This window comes from Capsicum annuum, chromosome 12, assembly GCF_002878395.1.
Source record: "Capsicum annuum cultivar UCD-10X-F1 chromosome 12, UCD10Xv1.1, whole genome shotgun sequence".
In the NCBI taxonomy this organism is placed as follows: Eukaryota; Viridiplantae; Streptophyta; class Magnoliopsida; order Solanales; family Solanaceae; genus Capsicum; species Capsicum annuum.
Window position 1 is genome coordinate 143,968,873 of NC_061122.1, and position 20,920 is coordinate 143,989,792.

The 20,920-nt window shown below is 36.9% G+C and overlaps 1 protein-coding gene across 1 annotated transcript; it reads right to left on the minus strand.

Annotated features, from left to right (window-relative positions):
* Positions 1-349: 349 nt before the first annotated feature.
* Positions 350-16,311, minus strand: LOC124889673 (THUMP domain-containing protein 1-like). The gene is given in 4 exon segments (XM_047401654.1): positions 350-564; positions 567-971; positions 14,626-14,689; positions 16,156-16,311. Coding segments are annotated over 4 exon segments (840 nt in total).
* Positions 16,312-20,920: the final 4,609 nt, after the last annotated feature.

Here is a 20,920-nt window from a genome sequence, read left to right on the forward strand (position 1 = left end):
AAGTAAAGGATGATTTCTTTTAGATTAATTTATATCTCATATGTACAATTATAGGAAGATACATTCAGAAACATCAAATAATACAAAGAAATAATAGAACAAAGGCATCTTACAGACGTTAATTATTGTCCAAAGTAAAGCTGAAAACATGATCAAATCTTTTAACATAAAGTTCCAGTAAGATTTCCTTCAGCATAGGAATTCTAACATCATTAATCCTGACCTAAAACATAATCATTAGATCTCTAATGAGTTTAAAAACCATCAAACATGGAAAATTTGAACACACAACAGAATTCTCTCTGATCCCAATGCTTTAACTGAAACCTTGTATGATGTCTCGGTATAATTAGTTCTTAGAGGTAAGATACCTCAAGTTATACTTGGACAACTTCTTGCAATTTTCAACAACTCCAAGCAAGTACACAGTCTTGACTATTTTTAGCACTATGTTTATCTCAGGGTTGCTAAGATTAACTTTGTGAGGTGAAGGAACTAATTTATCCACAGTATCAATGATTTTTATCATATTGATTCCTGTATTTGTTCGAGCTTCATAAAGACTACAATCTTCTTTGGGGTGTCACTTTCAGAAGGCAAATATTTTGTAATGAAAATTTGTATTTCCTTACCAATTTCCTTCTCTAATGCATAACATGTTACTTCAACTTGTAACACTCGCAATATAAACCATGATACATGTTTCTTTGTCAATGTAAGTGAGGACAAGATATGTTGAATAATTTCCTTAGGGTTGGGATCTCCATCTTTCTTGCTCATATGAACAAACAAAACACCATTACAACCTAAGTCAAGGTAGCTAAAATACCGCTTGCTTTTGTCTCCCAATTCAGCAAGCTCAACTTCAATTAGTTTATCAATAGATTTCTCCTCTGTCTTACAAAATGCAATATTTCTTGCTTCTGATGCTTCTCTTTCCACACATTGTTTCTCTGCAATTGGCACCCTAACTTCAATATAATTCGGTTCATGAGTTGTCTATAGCTCATTCTTATTCTTAGTATTTCCTTGTATTTGTTCATAATTAAGGATGTTATCCTTGCTGTCAGGCTGAGATTTACCAGTTTTTAAGATATCAATCTCATCATCAAGTTTCTCCAGGTGTTGCTCAAATTTTGAATTCTACTCCTTGGTCTAGTGTTCATCATTCCTATTATTGTCGTGTTCATCTTCATCATCATCATCACTACTAGAAAAATTAGAATATTTGAAATCAACTTTTTTATTTATAGGTTTTTTTGATAATTCTCCTTGTCCTAATGTTAAATTTGTCCCCTGGACCAGCTCTTCATAAAATTCAATAACATTAAAAAATTCTTGAGGAGCTTATCATTTCCTTTCGCTAACATAAGTAATATAGAAACCTTGTACTCTTGGATGTAAAGGGTATACACCTTTCTTCACTGCCTTAATTTTTGGATGATAACATTGTATATTCTTTGTTTGGCTACAATTTTTGTCTTTGATTTGTTATCTATAGCCATTGAACAAAAATGTGGCTACAGGGGAAAAGAGGGGACTTGAGAGAAAAATTATCAAACTATAAGTAAAGGAAAATTCTCTTTTCTCTTTTAGCTTCAATTGTTTCTTTTTGCTATCTGTCAGACTAATTGATTTTTTAGGTGACGATCATGTTTTCTCTTTTATGCTGCTTGGGGAATTCATAGGGAGAATAACATATGAAGGGTTTTGACATAGAGAAGGTATAGTTTCAAATGTTGTTGCCTTAACAACTTGGCAGATGTTGATCTATCTTATGGATTTTTCTTTAGCATGTTTTTTATTAATTTTTTAAAGATGGGGGGGGGGGTATATAATCAATGTGGAGAGAGCAGAACCCAGTCAATAATTCAGAATATTAGCAACCATATATCCAATTTGTAGCCATAGGGTATTGTCAGTAGGGAGCTGAGGGCACATGTGTTTGGACTACCAGCTATTGAGAAAGCACGAAATTTTACATTGATTAATCTTGCTAATCAAAATCACCAAACCTTATATCATTGTCCTCTATGGTGTATATATTGCATAACTGAGGTATTTGTGATGAATATAGTTTGAATGCAGATACTCTAAAGCTAACAAACTCATCTCCTTATGTGCAGTGTACAATTGGACTTTTTCATTTGTATTGCTAAATGTTTCTTTAGCATTGTTTGTGTAATGCCACGAGTTTATACCTTGGACGCTACACGGTTCTCATAATCCTAAAGGACCACAAGCAAACCCATGTCTGGTACCTATTGCAATAACTGAATAATAGTACTATAAATATATAAAAAGTAGGCAGAAATAGGCCATAAGGTTTAACACTGTATATAGAACTGAATACAGTATAACAATACCAAATCTAAAATATCTATCTTAAAATACTCTAGTTCGAAAAGGTTCTAATCTGTCTGAACTGTGGAGTTGATGGGACAAGCCCCCAACTAACTCTAACTACTGAAAGTGAACTGATAACTGAAATGCTGAAAGAAAAAATCATATCCTCAAACTATGAGGACTCACCACTAACTCTGACTGCTAAAAGTTTGAACTTCTAAGAGTTCTCGGGAGCCCGCATGTTTGAACCTATGATATGTACATCATAGCACAAAATAAAGGCATACATCAGTACTTTGAATGTACTAGTATGCTCAGTGAGGTAGGATAACATGCTTGGGTTCATATACATGATCACTACTAACTGAATATCATGAATATGATTGAATAAGAGTACATGCATAAATACATATACTGTAACTGAAAACATAATAACACAGGATACTAAATCTAAATACTAATTTACTGGTATCTGAGAATACTGATACTGAATTACTGATAACTGAATGATTGTATCTGACAATCTTAAATTTGTGGAACTGTATTGAGTTTTGAACTGAACTAAGTGACTGGATCTGATAGTCTTGAATCTGTAAAACTGAACTGAGTTATATACAGAGACTGAATCTGAAATTGAGACTGTGGAAAATAATCATCTAACCAACATGCCCCTTCTCTAACTGATTTGGGGTCCAACCTGTAACCCTAGTTGGAAGGGTGTCAATAATGTGCCACGGGTACATACAAGTTTTGAGTTAGCCCTCTCTGAAAGGAAGCTCTTCCATCAACCCTTGCTGGTAGGAAAACTCAAATGAGATATATCAACCCTAGTCTTGTAGGGATATATCTCATCCTACGCTGGATACATAGTTCTAGAACTCAAGGATAGCTTCTAAGGACCACACTCTTCACTGGTAGGTGAGCTCCCATCCTTGGGTTCACTAGGTGCTGAATCCTATTCCCAATTGAATATATACTATACTGATTCCTAGATTGTATTGAGCTTGACTGAACCATTACTAATTGTACTATATGACTGAACTGAATTGAGTTTAGTGAGTTCTATGGACGGATGGAATACTAGTGAATTTCCTGAGTTCTTTGACTGATTGAATCTCTAGGTAAACACCTAACTTTTCGATTATTGAATTCCCCCATCACCCGATAACATGACAGGTACATCATAGCATAAGTTTGAAAAGCATAATCATGTGCACGTTTTCACTACTCATTCAACTCCTAATGAGCATACATATGCACATAACACTAAACAACAAGTAGATATGATAATTAGGGTTGTACATGGATCCTCATGATACTACATACATGTCAATTAACCTCACATGAATTGTATCATAAAACATAGATTAGAATCCCAATTAATCATTATAAACATGGATATAATCAAACCTAACATGGAATTCATGAAATCCATAAAATTGAAGTTTAAAAATAGTTTCTAGGACTCCAAGGGTGGAAGGAGCCCTTGGATGAACACTTCACATACCTTGCTTATTACTTTCGAGAAGATTGAAGTGAGTTCTTGAGACTTAAATTCTTGAAGATGATGAGGCTAGTTCTTGCTCTTGAGAGAGTTTATAAGTAAAGAATGAGATTTTGCCCTATAGGCTAATTAATTTTATGTTAAGGATGAATAAGGATGGGGAAAATGACCCATTTGCCCCTATAACCCTATTAAAATAATGCTGAATAGGGATGACCTCGTGCCACAACCCTTCCTTAGGTCAAGTAGCTATCACAATATGATCCATACATAGGTTAAGTAGCCATCCTAGCGCGATCCTTACATAGGTTAAGTGGCCCTCATGAAATGGGTCTATCACAACCCTTCACTATTTTGGGCATCCAAACTCGCCCCTACGCTAATCTAAAAATTTCAAAACTTGCCAGTGATGATGTACAAGTGACCCTGATCATGAATCAATTTAAAAATTGACTAACTTGGTCGAGAACGTTGGAAATAAAATCCTCCAAATTTGGAAGGCTAAAATGATTCTAAGTCTTTATACTTCGCTAAAATTTTCTAAGTCTGGGACCCCCCTTAACAAGCTTAAAAGACTGAGTTAAGCTAAGAATTTTGTGGGGTCTTCGAATAAGAATGACTAATATGGGAGAACTGACAGACTGCAAGTACGTACCATACATACACAACTAAAACATGATTTCATGGCTGAGACTATGGTTATACTGGAATTTCATACTGAACATGCATATCTGATGCATGATTTCGTAACTAATATTACTGATAAGCTGAGCTTATATATATATACTGAACATGCATGTTTGATGTATGAGTACATGACTAAACATAATTGATGAATGCATGACTGAATATGCAATGGTAATTAATACCAAGTTCGCGAGGAACAATTAAGCATGGAACTGAGTAAGTTTTTAAGGAGAATTGTTACCTTGATCTGAGTTTGATTTTACGGAAAAAAGGTGGGATACTTGGTCTGCATATCTATTTTTGCTTCACAAGTAGCTCTCTCAACGGATTGATTCTGCCAAAGAACTTTGACTAGAGGGACTTCTTTGTTCCTCAGTCTACAAATCTGATAGTCAAGGATTTCCACTAGAACCTCTTCACAAGAGAGACTATTCTGAATGTCTATGCCCTCTATAGGGACTGCAGCTGCTGGGTCACCTATACATTTATTTAGCAAGGAGACATGGAACAATGGATGTACTTAAGCTAATTCTGAAGGTAACTCAAGCTCCAAAGCTACCTTTTTGAAACAATTGAGAATTTGGTTAGGACCGATATATCAAGGGTTGAGTTTCTCCCTTCTTTCCAACCTCTTTACTCCTTTCATAGGAGAGATTCTTAAGAATACCAAATCATCGATCCCGAACTCGAGATTATTTACTGAATACACATGAGTGGGAACATGAGAACATAACTGAGCCTATAATGTGATATAAGAACTGATTATTATAAATGAAATTGAGCCCTTGAATAAATGCCTTATGGCTGAGATTGGAACTTGAGGGTCCACCCATGAGTACCCACTTCTCCAAACTGAATTCGTTACGTAAAGAGAAGATAGAAGATTTAGGTCATGAAAACGTGGGCAGGGGGGTTATAGTATATCTCCTTCTTGGGATATTATGTCACCTGAAGAATACTGACTTGGCTGAGATACTGAGAAAAAACTGAGACGATGCATAGGGCACCTGTGAACTGAATCATGACTTATATATGGGGGATCTGAAACTAAGGCATGACACTCAGAGTGAGCTGAACTTGCAACCACCTGGTTTCTCGATTTTGGAATAGTTACTTTCATAAGACTTCGAATAGTGTAACTAGATGGAAAGATGGAAAACCACACCACACCAATTTATCCTTCTGACTACTAAATTGAATTACTGGCTTTACGGACTAATTCTTACTGAAAACTTATTCTCAATTGGAGCTTTTTTCTGACACTCTTTTTATTGATTTGCAAACAACTTTAGGGAGCAAGAAAAACTTTGCATTATCTAAATAAGATATCACAATGTGGCTAAAATTTTATAATATGAGGCGAGGCCTACTAATCATCATCTAAGATAGAGTGACTAAGACTTATGCACTGCAACCATAAATTTTCAAGCTTTGACATATCCCTTGAATACTCTCTAAACTACACTCTTTACCTTAGTACAATAGTTTACTTGGGACTACTGAAAAATATTTGCATGGGCGCTGCATATGAATGCATAAACATACTAACTTATCTGATTACCTAAATAACTGATAGCTAAATACTAGGTCTATAAGACTAAACTGTACTTAGTTTGAATAACTGGACTAAAACTGTAGAGTATCATGTATTTGAGGTAAGGACTGACTGGGTAATATGAGATAATTGAGCATGAATTCGTGAAAGCTATATTATTTAAGAATGCAAGACCAAGTGTATAACATGGTTCTAAAATATTCGGTACTAAAATACTAATAACTGACTAACTGATAACTGTATGCTATGGTCGAGCAAACGAAAAACTGAACGGAGTTCCTGATCTAATTACTGGACTGAGACTGATACTATAACTTATACTATAACTGAGTCTATGAGTCAAATGGTAGTTCGTATTGAACACACTGTAAGGCATGAGTGTAGAAGTCATGAACTACATGACCTAAGTTTTGGAGTTTTCGTGTTCATAGAGCATGATTTGTGCTACTGAGTGAACTGGAACTCCTCATACTAAGAAAAGGGAAACACACATGATTCTATGGAGAGTACGCAAATGTAAGTTGAGTTCATGGAGCTGAGACATAAAGTATGCGAAGGTATCATGATGACTGAAGTACAAAACTTTAAACTGAGGTAAAAACGGATTGGGCATCATTCTCACCCATTACTTTTCTAATATTACTACTGAAATCAGGAAGCCTGACTTTCTATGATATCATAACCGGACAGTTACTATATACCCGGAGGGCTATGATAGACTGACCCACTAGGGTGGAGGCTGAGAAAGGTTTTGTTAATATTTGGTCTGAGTTTAAAGTTAAATGTTATGCAAAGAGTTACAAAAGACATAGAAGCTCCTGGATCTAATGAGACATAAATATGTAAATGGGAGTTCTATAAAATACCAATGACCACATCAGGGGAACTTTTCTGATCTTACCTGGACTGAAGTGTATAAAGCCAATTTGGGCACTGCCCACTGGTGACACTGGAAGTTGTACCCTGCTGATTTGGGTGACTGGATTGAGCAAAAGAACGACTATGCTTACTTTATAGACTAGCCTTAGGACAATCTCAGACTCTGTGACTTGACTCACCCTATCTAAAGCACACATCACTGCCGACTCTACACATACCTTTACGATTCTTAACACATTCTACACAAAGCGGATTGTACGACCACCATTTGTACAACTCTGGGTTTTGGAGACTGGCGTCCCATCATGACTATCATTCCTGAACCTTGGTACTGGTGTACTAGCTGAAGATGGAACTGGGGCTGAGAACTTCTGACTAAATTAAGAATGGTTACCACCCTCTAACCTTGGCTAGGCAAAACTACAGCTACCTATTGTGGCTCTCTTATTTTCTCTCTTCTTCTTGAATTTCCGCTCCTTAAGCTATTGAGCTTGGACAATAAGCCTAGATATGTCCATCTCCCTAATCAACATCACAAGCTTGCACTTTTTAAACACTCTACCCGATACCCCAGACACAATCTTACTCATTCTGGATCTATTGTCTGCTATTACATGGAGAGCATACCTAGGTAACTTAGTAAACTTGAGGGAATGCTCTTTCACACTCATATTTCCTTTCCTAAGATTGATGAACTCTAATACCTTAGCCTCTTTAAACTCTAAGGGAAAGAATCTATCTAAGAAGGTCGTAGCAAACTCTTCCCATTCTATGGGCTCTACATTAATACCCTTGTCTACCTTTCACTGCCAAAACCACGTATGGGCTACATATTGCAGCTAATAGGTGGCTAACTCAACACTCTCATTAGAAGTCACTCCCACGATATTTGTGACTTTCTGAACCTGGTCGAGGATCTTCTATGGATCCTCTTCAGACTTAAAACCTAAGAATAATGGAGGATTCATTCGTGTGAAGTTCCTAATGCTGGCTACAGCAGTATTGACCACTAGGTTGGCTAGAAAAATAGCTGGCTGTTCATTCTGAGTTGTGACTAAATTGGCTAGAGTATTGAATGTAGCCCTAAATTCTACATGAGAGACCTGCTCATCCAGGGGATCTACCTGAACGGGCTGAGGTGCTGACTAATTTCTGATTCTTCTTTTTTAGTTCTTTTGGGAGGCATGTTCTATAAGTGAAAAGAAGAAGTGAATTAGGATAAGAGTTTTACTGGAGGTCATGCTCACTTACACGAAATGAATACAGAAAGAAGTTAATATTTTCCTAAACATCTCGTAGCCTCTCGTTTATAAGTGTGGCGCGTAACACACCTATGCACAAGACTCTACTATATATAGCTATCAGAATTTCTGGGACTCTATTGAACCTGGCTTTGATACTAAGTTTGTAATGCCCCGAGTCTGTACCCCGGATGATACATAATGCTCATAATCTTGGAGGAGCACAAACTAACCTATGTTCGGTACCTGCTATAATAACTGAATAATAATACTGTAAATATGTGTTAAGTAGGCAAAAATTGGACATAAGGTTCAACACTATAAATAGACTGAATACGGAATAATAATTCTAAAACTAAAATATCTATCTGAAAATACTCTAGTTTGAAAAGCCTCTAATCTATCGGAATTGTGGAGTTGATGGGACAAGCCCCCAACTAAATCCAACAACTAAAAGTGAACTAATAACTAAAATACTGAAATAAAATAATTATGTCCTTAAACTATGAGAACTCATCACTATCTCTGACTGCTGAAAGTCAGAACTGCTAAGAATACTCGGGAGCCCGCGCTTCAAAACCTATGATATAAGACATCATAGAGCAACTGAAAGGCAACATGCATCAGTACTTCGAATATACAGGTATGTTCACTGAGGTAAGCTGAAATACACGGGTTCATATGCATGAACAATACAAACTGAATATCATGAATATGATCGAATGAGAGTATTGATTAACTAATATCTGAGTATACTGATACTGAATTACTGATAACTAAATGAATATATCTGATAGTCCTAAATCTATGGAACTATACTAAGTTCTAAACTGAACTGAGGGACTGGATCTAACAGTCCTAAATCTATAGAACTGAATAGAGTTTCATACTGAGACTGAATCTGATATTAAGACTATGGAAAATAGTAATCTAACTGACATGGCCCTTCTCTAACTAATTTGGGGTCTAATCTATAACCAAAGTTGGAAGGATGTCAATACCATGCCATGGGTAAGGACAAGCTGTGAGTTAGCCCTCTCTGATAGGAAGCTCTTCTGTTAACCCTCGCTGGTAGGAAATCTCAAATAAGATATATCAACCCTAGTATTGTAGGGAGATATATCAATGTATACTGGCTACATAATTCTTGAATACAAGGATTGCTTCTAAGGACCACACCCTCTACTGGCAGGTGAGCCCCTATCCTTGGGTTCACTCGGCGCTAAATTCTACTCCCAACTAAATAAACACTGAACTGATTCCTAGACTGTATAGAGCTTGACTGAACTATTACTAATTGTACTATTTAACTGAACTGAACTAAGTTCACTGAGTTCTGTGGATTGACATAATAGTACTGAATTTCCTGAGTTTTATAACTGACTAAAGCTCTAGGTAATCAAAAATAAGGTTTTGGCGATTGAAAACCCCAAGGACTCGATAGCATGAAAGGTAAATCACAGCATAAGTTTGAAAAGCATAATCATATGCATTTGTTAACAACTCATTCATGGAAACATTTTATCAAACACTTGCATTATACAACTTGCACATAAGCTAACATGACATGATCTCTTTCCCTTATTAGTTCACATGCCTAATTCATCAAGCACTTAGTGAGCATTGATAATGCTCAAATTACACTCTTGAATGGGTGTAAGCGATCGTTGTCAATATAAAGCCCAACTAGGTTGGCTTCGAATCCCACAGGGAATAAGGTAAGAACCTAAGTTGTTTACGATTTAATTTGTAGTAGTTTACTGTTTCCTGAAATAGGGTTTAAGTTTTGCCGATAATTGATTGTCACTTTGAATTTGATGTTTGTAACCAAGATTTTATGAAATAACCAGGAATATGTTCACTAGGGCTTACGGTACATGACAGATGCTAAAATTTACTCAAGACTCTCACGGTGGTTAGGATCACAAGCTATCTTTATCGATGATATGCTCAAATGTCTCTCGACCTATTTAAGCATCTAATTTCCTAATCCTCTCAGACTTAGGGAATTGATATGCACTGTCTAGATTTTAACTCAACTTAATCAACATTGTTACAACGCTGATTATAAAATAAAGCCTTTCCGAGTCCCTGTTGATAATTCACTTTCAACAATTTATGATTTCTTTCTCAAGAAAACCAAAGTAGGTACGCCTACTGTTTGTACCCAACAAACATAAATTATAATCTCAGAATTACCAAAAAATCCTAACATCTACTAAATCTTGAGTGTTTAACACCTTATCATGACCTAACCCTAGATCCCATGATCAAAGTCACAGGTGTTTAGCCACTTATGATGCAAGAAACAAGTATGCAAATTGAAAGGATTAACTTACAATGATGAAGAAAATCAAAAGTATACTTTGAATTGAATCACAAGGCAAAGCTCCAAAATATTGGTCTTAGAGAGAGAGAAAGAAAAATCATATATGCTTTCTTGTGGGATATGTCAATCGATCCTTAGATAACCCTAAAACAAGGCTTTAAATAGTTAACCCTAAATAAGGAAATAAAACTAAAGTTATAGATTTTCCTCGGAATAGATGATGGCGACTGTGACGTCCTATCAGGAGTTTGATGGCCTATCATGGACGTCGTCAGATTTTTTTTAATTTTGGCTTTTTCTATCTCAGGCTGACAGCGACAATGACGTCCTATCAGGAGTCTGATGGCTTGTCATGGATATCATCAGCTCCTCTTCTATTTTGATAATTTCTGCCTAAGGTTGACGATGATCCTGTCGGCTTATCACAACTCTGATGCCTTATCATGACATGCCATCACAATGTTTAAGCAAATCTCATTCCCTTGTTAAGGATGATGGCATCCTTGAAAGCCTATCACCAGGCTGATAGTGTGTCATGGATGTCGTCATCCACTTTTTGTTCTTTATTTGCTTCCAATTTTATGCTTGTTGCTTCTTTTATTTGTGGTTCTCCTTCTTCTCTACTTTTACAGCAAAATCAAAGTAAACTAATCAAAAACAACTAAAGTTGCTTAAGACCTTACAATTATTTAGAGTTAAAAACTTCAAATGTGTTAGCATAGGCTCACACATCAACACCCTCAACTTAAACAATTTTTTGTCCTCAAGCAACCATAACAGAACTAAGAGTATACAGAGTACAATTTGGCAGCTAACTACTCATATTAGTTCAGAGTACATTTACCATCTCCAAAGTCAATCAAATTTAGAGAAACCATGTCTATCATTTAAAACAACCATGCAACTCACAAAGATCAAGATATGGCCAAAATTTAGCAATAACAATTAGCACATACCCAAATCACGCTATCCGAGCAAGTCACTGATTAGCAACATACCTAGTGTGCCCTAACAACAAAGAAATCCCTTTTTTACTTATATCATAATTCTCATACATAAACACAAGGATAAACACAAAACTCACTCTCATAATGAAGTTCCAAACATTGCCTGTCAAATGCAATAGACTTTCCCTTATAGTCAGTACCCAAGTCTTCAGATAGGTCAGATAGGATCACTATAGGGCTTTTCTTAAGCTTGTAACATTGTCCAGGGGCTGGTAAGATATTCATGGATATTTCAGAGTGGCTAAGCCTCCTTGACACTACTCTAAACTCTCGGGGATTCAACTCTTAACCTTATTTTCTTCCCCTCTTTTATTGATTACACATGCTCAAGGTGGGTGTGGCCTTTTCAATTATCATATTACCTTATTATCATCTTTTAAACATCTTTTTCTTTTCTTATTTTTTTTTGCTGCACCCAACTTTTTATTTATTTCTCTTATTCTCCCTCTCTTCATACTCATTTTGCATCATGCACCCCTATGATAGCCACCCTCAACTTAGGCTGGTTGCTTGAGTCAAGGTGCACAGTGTCCAAGGAGGACCAGGGTCAAAATAAGTTCATTGTGATATGAACGGGAAGGTACGAGGTATTGAAGAAACAAACAGGCTAATAGGCTCAAAAAGGGATTAAGGGATATTATGCACATAGGGAAAGTCATTTTGGCTAAAGTAAGTAAAAAATAAAAAATGGCCTATGATCCTTTCATAACGCCTATCCTATGACCATGGCCAGACTAACAGGGAAAGTTCTAGATTCAACACACAACGGTAACTAAGAACTTACACACACATGGCACACAAGTATCTCACATATCACTACTTATTCGGTTCATGCATTTCTTTAACAAGGGTTATTCAGTTGCTAGAGTAATGCCACAAAAATATACATCATGATCATAATGGATGCAATTTTCACAGTACACACTATACAGACCAATGGAGAGGTATTCAAAAATGACAACACAAGCTAACTGCCTCAAGTACTTACACTACTCCTAGTAATCTACAGAATATGTTACACAAACAACCTACCCTACACCCTTAACTTAAAATAAAAAATAAACTTCACTAAGGGTTAGGGTATACCCGGAGACAATCAAGCACATAGATCCTGGGTCTCCTACCCTACTACTGCATCATCTGTTGTCTTTTCTCCATTGGGAGCATCTGGACTAGCAGTGTTGGGAGCTTGGGTAGATGAAGCACCTGCATCCCTAGCTTGGATGGCTGCCTCCCATTTCTCTGTATCATCCAGGGACTCCGATCTTGCATTATTCAACTCTTTCTTTTCGGCCTTTTTTCTTGGCTTTCTTTTTTACTCTCTTTTCTTCCTTACTGTCTAGCTCTTCTCTCTTATATTTAGCTTTTTTTTCACCTTTTTCTTTATTTTTTAGGCAATCTGCGGTGAGGTCAAGTATGGGAATTTCTTCTTTAGATTTAGGCAAGGCCGAACTTGTTGGCATTATAATTTGGTGCTGTTGCAGCACCCCAATATCTGCTTTTACTTTTTCCAATGCTTCTCTAAATTTAGAAAGATCAGCTCCCAATATTTCTCTTGCCTATGCATCAAATCATTTCTCCTAATTTGCAACCCGCTCAGGAAAAGTCACAAAAGTCTCAAGGGCAGCCTTGATTCTCTTGTCCACAACAGCGACAAACTGTTTAGAAAAATCATGTAGCTGTTCCTTACACCACTTGTCCTGTTTAGCCACTTTTTTTATATCAATAGGCTAAAAGGTAAATGTTGCTGATATTATAGGAACTGAGGGGATGGCTTCAGTCTCAGGCACTAAACCTGCTTGTACTGAAAAAGTTGGCCGCAGAATCTCCGAATCTTGCACTTCCACATGAGGTGCTGCTCCTGTATTTTTAACTAGGGGGTCCGCTTCTACCTCTACACCTCTATCAAGTCTCAATCCTGGCTGATTCTTATCAAACCATATGGGATTGTGAGTCTTTTAAGAAGGAACCTCATCATTAACTCTTATAATTTTCGGCATATTATCAGCTTAGCACAACTCCATGATAAGACAACGAAAAGGATAAGCAGTGTCGGTTCTCCATATCCTAATATTCACCTCATTAGTAATGATTTCCTTGAAGTTTAAGAAAATTTGTTGCACCATGCTTCCTACTAAAATAGCTCGGTAATTACCCAGAATATTGTCTCCATCAGTAGGCATCAACCAGACACACACTATACCCTACAAAAACTTTGCCTCTTGAGTTAAAGAAGACTTACATATTCTCTCACTTGGGTTTGTCACCCATGATGGTTCTTTGTTATCTATGATGTTGGCCAACCACGGACATTATTTCTCTTTGTTCTTAATTCCAACATAAACTGATAGTGCAGTGGCCTAAGGAGTAAAGTTGGGGCTATGAAAGAATCTGTTGATATTTTTAATGGAAATATCAACCCTTACACCCCTTACCTGCACTCTATCCAATAGGGGTAGGTCTGCTACTCTTTCACCTGGCCTGCACATGTTTTCTAACTGAGCCTGGTAGTTCACGTAGAACTACCGAACCAATGTAGGACAAAATGATCCTCCTTCTTTTGTGGTCTGCCCCAATCCATACTCTTGGAACTTCTATTCTACCTCCGAGTACCTGCTCAACCCTTTTGTGATAATCAGCTTTTATTCCTGAAGTAGCCTTTTAGCTCTTCTTCTGTTAGTTTTGTGAAGTCCAATAGTGTAGATACTTTTTTATCTAGGAATTTACCACCTAGCATTGTCTCGAACTTCGGGGTTTATGCATTTGATAAGTGTTCCTCGAGGTGGAGACTCTTCCCCTTCTTGTTGTTCAGTGGACGGGGACCTCGATGCTGTTTCCTCAGACTCAGACTCCTAAGACTCTTCTTGCTTCTCTTCTTCAGATTCAACATGTTCAGACTCATGCTGTTCAAAATCCTCTTACTCAGAAGCTATTGTTGTTTTAGTGTCATCACTATCCTCCACTTTAATAGGCAGAGGTGGTGAAGGTTTCTTCGGACGTGGCTTTTTATTTTGCATCCTGAGCAAAGGTTTCTCCTCCTCATAATCAGATTCCTCATCGATGAACTTATGACATACACTTTATTTGCCCTATTTCTTTGGTGCTGTGGGGCTCTTTCTTATTGGTTTCATTGTAATATTCCTGGAGACAATAAAAGAATATTAGTCAAACCTCAAGAACACAAACACGCATTCATTAATCAATTAAGCTCATTCATGCCTCAGGTTCGACGTGTCATGACATTTCTTGATAAACCGTCACTACCGTGATAGGTTATTGCGATTGTCATCAACCTTAGAAAGAACCTTCAAAATTTGAACAACTTTTGATGACATTCTTGATAAGTCGTCATAATTATGATAGCCTAAGACCAATGCCATCAATCCTAAGCAGAATCCAATTCTTTTTAGCAGCTTCTGAAGACATTACTGATAAGCCATCACAATTGTGATAGCCTATCATAAATGTTGTCAGCTCTTATCAAAATCCACTTTTGATTTTTACTCAATTTTTGGTCCCCATTATTTCCCAAAATTCACTTGAATTCCAATTTGTGAGCTGACTTTTAAACCCTGGGGTCTGCTCAGCAAACCCTAGGTATGATTTTTCAGTTTTTTTTCAAGTTGAACTTGGTGTAAGCTTCTTCGGGACTTAGGTTGAAATTTTTATATCACTTACCACAAAAAAGGAAGAGTTAAAGTAGAGTATACCTGATAGAGCCTTTAAACTGGTTTCACGTACAAAAAGAGGAAGAAATAGGAAGAACTCCTTGATTGTGAAGTGTAAACCCACACAAGAGAATTTGTTTTCTTAATAGTTTTTTTAAAAGAGTAGGATATCAACTAACTAAGGAAATAAATAACTAAAGAAAAAGAAATAAAACTAGCAAAAATATGAAAAGGTTTCACAATTGGGCTGGGTCAGATCTTCTTTAAAATGGGCCCAGAATTCATCTTTTAAGGTTATAGGTTGACGGTGATTTATGACAACTTATCACGAGTGTGATATCCTATCACGAACTTCATCACCCTTAACAGAGAATGCCTCAAGCTTGGCCTAGATGACGATAATCGTGATAGCTTATCACAATTGTGATGGCTTATCACAGATGTCGTCAGGACCTTTCAGCTAACCTTCTCATTTTTCCACCTGCTCGTACTAAATCCTAATTATAAAAATATAAAAACACTTGCTTAAACATAAAAAATTTGGGTTGCCTCCCAATAGCACCTGATTTACTGTCGCGACACGATTGGGTTATCTTGACTACTCAGACTTAGCCAAGACAACCTATTGATACCTCTTTTCCATCATCATAGAAGACGTCAACGATTGAGAAGACACTTATATCTTTTTGTTGGGTCATGGGTTGATATATTTTGAATTTTGCCTCTTTTTTTCCATGCCTAAACATAAGCTCATTCAACTCTATGTCAATTATTACTCTTCCTGTTTCTAACAATAGGCCTCTCCAAAATAATGGGTACCTCAAAGTCTACATCATAATCCAGTACTACAAAATCCACAGGAAGAATAAAGTCTGCTACTTTCACCAACACATCATGCAAAATTCCAACGGGCTATTTTATCGACCTATCTACCATTACCAATCGCATGTTAGTGGGTGCTAGAGCTTCTAAACCAAGCTTCTTATATATAGCCAAAGGCATCAGATTCACGTTGGCACCTAAATCACATAATGCCTTTGAAATATCCCGAGACCCAACTTTGTATGGAATAGTGAACGCTCCTGGGTCGGCCATCTTTTGCACTAAGAATCGTGTGGAAACTATGCTGCAATAGTGGAGATTGTCCACCTACTCATTGCTGACCTTTCTCTTCTTTGTGATGAGGTCTTTCATGAAATTTGCATAGCCTGGCATTTGCTCAAGTTCCTCAATCAAAGGTACATTAATTGTCAATTGCTTAAGCATTACCATGAACTTGCCGAATTTTGCATCATTGACATTTTTCTTCAACCGTTGAGGAAAAAAAGGTGGTGGTCTAGGGATAGTATTTAACACCACTTCCTCTTCCTTCACATTTTCCTTCTCCAAATCATCAGCAGAACTATCTAGCTTCTCAGACTCCGCTGGATTACTCTCTTCGAGTTTATCAACAATTACCTTATCTTCTACAGATTTGCCCACAGAAGGGCCAAGTAATATCTTACTAGTCCGAGTGGTGTTTGCCATACATGAGCCATTATTCCATGGATTCTGAATCATATCACTAGGTAAAGTATCACTTTTTCTCTGATTCAGTGTAGCAAAAAGTTGACTCATCTACTGCTCCAACTGCTTAATAGAAGCAGAGTGTGAAATAACCAACTGACTGAGGGTAGAGAATTCACTCTTCATAGTAGTTACCCCTGAGTTGGTAGCTTCAACTTCCTTCAACAACTTTTCCATCATGTCTTCCATGGACATCTTATCGGAGCCAGTTGTTGCAGCATCCTAACTTCCAGGAGGAACATATAAACTAGTTATGTCATTCTTGCTTCTCTAATGTCCCAGCTCCCTATCTTTCTAATCAGGCTTGTAATAAAAGTTTTGAACTTGGTTCCCTTGGCTATTGCCTTGGAAACCCCCCTGATTACTCACATAGTTTGCCGCCGTATCAGCACTCATAGCAACAGTACCCTGAGATTCCACAGCCTTAACCATTTTGGTCTTACCTGATAGCAAGTTCTTGGTCAGAAAGTCCATCTGTGATTTTAAGTGGGCTATTTCCTGGTATCACTCCTCATACCATCTGCGCTGCCCCACAGTCATACTACCAAAAACAGTCGGGCTAGCCACCACAAAATCCCTGGTGTGCCAAGATCGACTTTACTTAGTCATTCTATTTAGCATGTCTGAAGCATTAAGAAAAGAGAGGTCAATGAACGAACCACCTGCAGCATTGTCTATATTTGTCTTTGTCACAGAGTTAAAATATCTGTACAAAGTCTCCATCAAGTCCAAGTCCGTCATATTACGGTTGGGACATTGTGCTAGCTTTTTCTTAAATCTCTCCTAAGTTTCATGCAATGCTTCGGTAGGGATCTTCCTGAAATTAGTGATTTTATCCCTCAACTGTACCCTCCTGAAGGGTGGAAAGAACCGTTCTAGGAACGCCTATTTTAACTATCTCCAGTTGGTTATAGAATCGAGATTTAGATTATTTAACCATATTGTTGCCTCTCTAGAAAAAGACAAAGGAAACAATCTCAATCGGATCGCATTTTGGCTCTCTCCCAGATTATCAAAAGATTTACAAATGGTGATGAAGTTCACCAAATGCATGTTTGAGTCATCACCAGGTAAGCCTCCAAACAACCTTTTCAGATTCTAGAGTTAGATCATGGTACTTGTTATACTGAATTTTGTACCTAGTGCCAATGGTGGAGGAATGATAGCACCCGTTGCACCAGCTCCATCCATTCCTTCATCATCTTCATCAGCCTTGTATTGAACAGGATGTTGACCATACCTTCCTCGGACTGGACGGTTTCTATTGACATTTCACTACAATGGTGCGGCAATTTGCTCAGCTCACCTTGGTTTTTGAGGATTCAGCAATTCCTCATCACCCAAGTCTTCATCATCAGGGTTCTAGTGACGTACTTGTTAACCCAAATTCTATACGTTCACCTGATCCCTGGCCAAAGTGGCTAGTCTTTACGCCTTCTGTTGTTCAGCCATTCTCCCAATCAATTGAGGTTCCAGATTAATTGCTAATAATAGTTCTCTGGAACTTCTTGTTTTTGGCATAAACAACTAAGAACCTGTATAGACAAAAACAACAAATAAACATAAATCAAGGAAACTTAACTAACAGCAAATTAGTGCACACAAACTTTTAGTTTACGATCGTATTCCCTGGAAACAGCGCCATTTTTTATAACGCTCAAATTATAATCTTTGATGGGTGTAAGCAATCGTTATCATTATAAACCCAAACTAGGTAGGGGTCTAATCCTATAGGGAATAAGGTGTGAACTCAAGTTGTTTACGATTTAATTCACCGATAGTTTACTGTTTCCTGAAATGGGGTTTAAGTTTTGCAGATAATTGATTGTCACTTTGAATTTGATATTTATAATAAAGATTTTATGAAATAACCAGGATTATGTTCACTAGGGATTATGGTACATGACAGATGCTAAAATTTACTCAAGACTCTCACAGTGGTTGGGCTTACAAGCTATCTTTATCGATAATATACTCAAATTTCTCTCGACTTATTCAAGCGTCTTATAGCCTAATCCTCTCAGACTTAGGGAATCTCCATGCACTGTCCATATTTTATCTCAGGTTAATCAAACTTATTACAACACTGATTATTAAACGAAGCCTTTCCGAGTTCCTGTTGATAATTCACTTCTGACTATTATGATTTCGTTCTCAAGCAAACCAAAGTAGGTACGCCTACTGTTTCTAACCTACAAACATAAATTATAATCTCAGAATTACTAAAAAATCCTAACACCTATTAAATTTTGAGTATTTAACAACTTATCATGACCTAACCCTAGATCCCATGATCCAGGTTATAGTTGTTTAGCCACTCATGATGCAAGAAACAAGTATGCAAATAGAATTCATAAATGAAAGGATTAACTTACAATGATAAAGAAAGTCAAAAGTGTAGTTTGAATTGAATCACAAGGCAAAGCTCCAAAATATTGGTCTTAGAGAGAGAGAGAAATCATATATGCTATCTTGTGGGATATGTCAATTGATCCTTAGAAAACCCTAAAATAAGGCTTTAAATAGTTAACCCTGAATAAGGAAATAAAACTAAAGTTATAGATTTTCCTCGGAATAGATAGCGACGACCGTGATGACCTATTAATAGTTTGACGGCCTATCACGGACGTTGTCAGATTCTCTTTAAGTTTGGGTTTTCCTATCTCAGGATGACGGTGACAATGACGTCCTATCAGGAGTCTGACGGCACATCATGGGTGTCGTCAGGTTCTTTTTTATTTTGAGAATTTTTGCCTAAGGTTAATGGTGATCCTGACGCCTTATCATAACTCTGACGCCATATCATGAAATGCCATCACAATATTACAGCAAATCTCATTCTCTGGTTAAGGCTGATGTCATCCTTGACAGCCTATCACCAGGCTAACGGCATGTCATGGATGTCGTCAGCCACTCTTTCTTCTTTATTTGTCTCCAATTTAATGCTTTTTGCATCCTTTATTTGTGGTTCCCCTTCTTCTCCACTTTTACTGCAAAATCAAAGTAAACTAATCAAAAACAACTAAATTTGCTGAATGCCTTACAATTATTTAGAGTTAAAAGCTTCAAATGTGTTAGCATAGGCTCACACATCAAGCATACATATGCATATAACACTAAATAACAAGTAGACATCATAATTCAACTCCCCATTGACAATTTCAAGGGTTGTATGTGGATTCTCATGATATTACATACATATTAATTAACCTCACATGAAACGTATCATAAAACATAGATTAGAATCTCAATTAATCATTTTAAAAATGGATATAATCAAACCCAACATGGAATTCATGAAATGCATAAACTTGAAGTTAAAAAATAGTTTCTTGGACTCCAAGGGTGGAAGGTACCCTTGGATGAACACTTCACATACCTTGATTACTACTTTCGAGAAAACTGAAGTGAGTTCTTGAGACTTTAATTTTTGAACTTGATGAGGCTAGGACTTTCTCTTGAGAGAGTTTATAAGTAAAGAATGATATTTTGCCCTATAGGCTGATTAATTTCGTGTTAATGCTAAATTAGGGTGGGGAAAATAACTCATTTTCCCCTACAACTTGTATTAAAATAATGCTAAATAGGGCTGACCTTGCATCGCGACCCCTGCTTGGGTCAAGTAGCAATCGTGACGTGATCCCTACTCGGTTCAAGTAGTCATCGCGGCATGACCCTTGCTTGGGTTGATTGGCCCTCGCGATGCAGGGCTATCACGACCCTTCACTGTTTTGGGCATCCAAACTCGCCTTTATGCTGGTATGAAAAATCAAAAACTCACCTGAGATGATCTATAAGTGACCCTGATCATGAATCAATTTAAAAATCGACTAACTAAGGTCGGAAATAAAATCCTCCAAATTTGGAATGATAAAATAATTCTAAGTCTTAACACTTAGCTAAAAATTTTTAAGTCTAGGACCCCCCTTAACAAGCTTAAAGGATTGATTTAAGCGAAGAATTTTGTGGGGTCTTACAGTATGTTAACTAATTATAATGCTTATTATTGCTTATTTAGATGCAAATCTTGCTCAAATATGGTCTATTTTGAAAGATAAATCATTTTATACACATCCTCATTAAAATTTAATTGAATGTATAAGATTACTAAGTGTGTCCATGTTGTTGCAATTTGTTT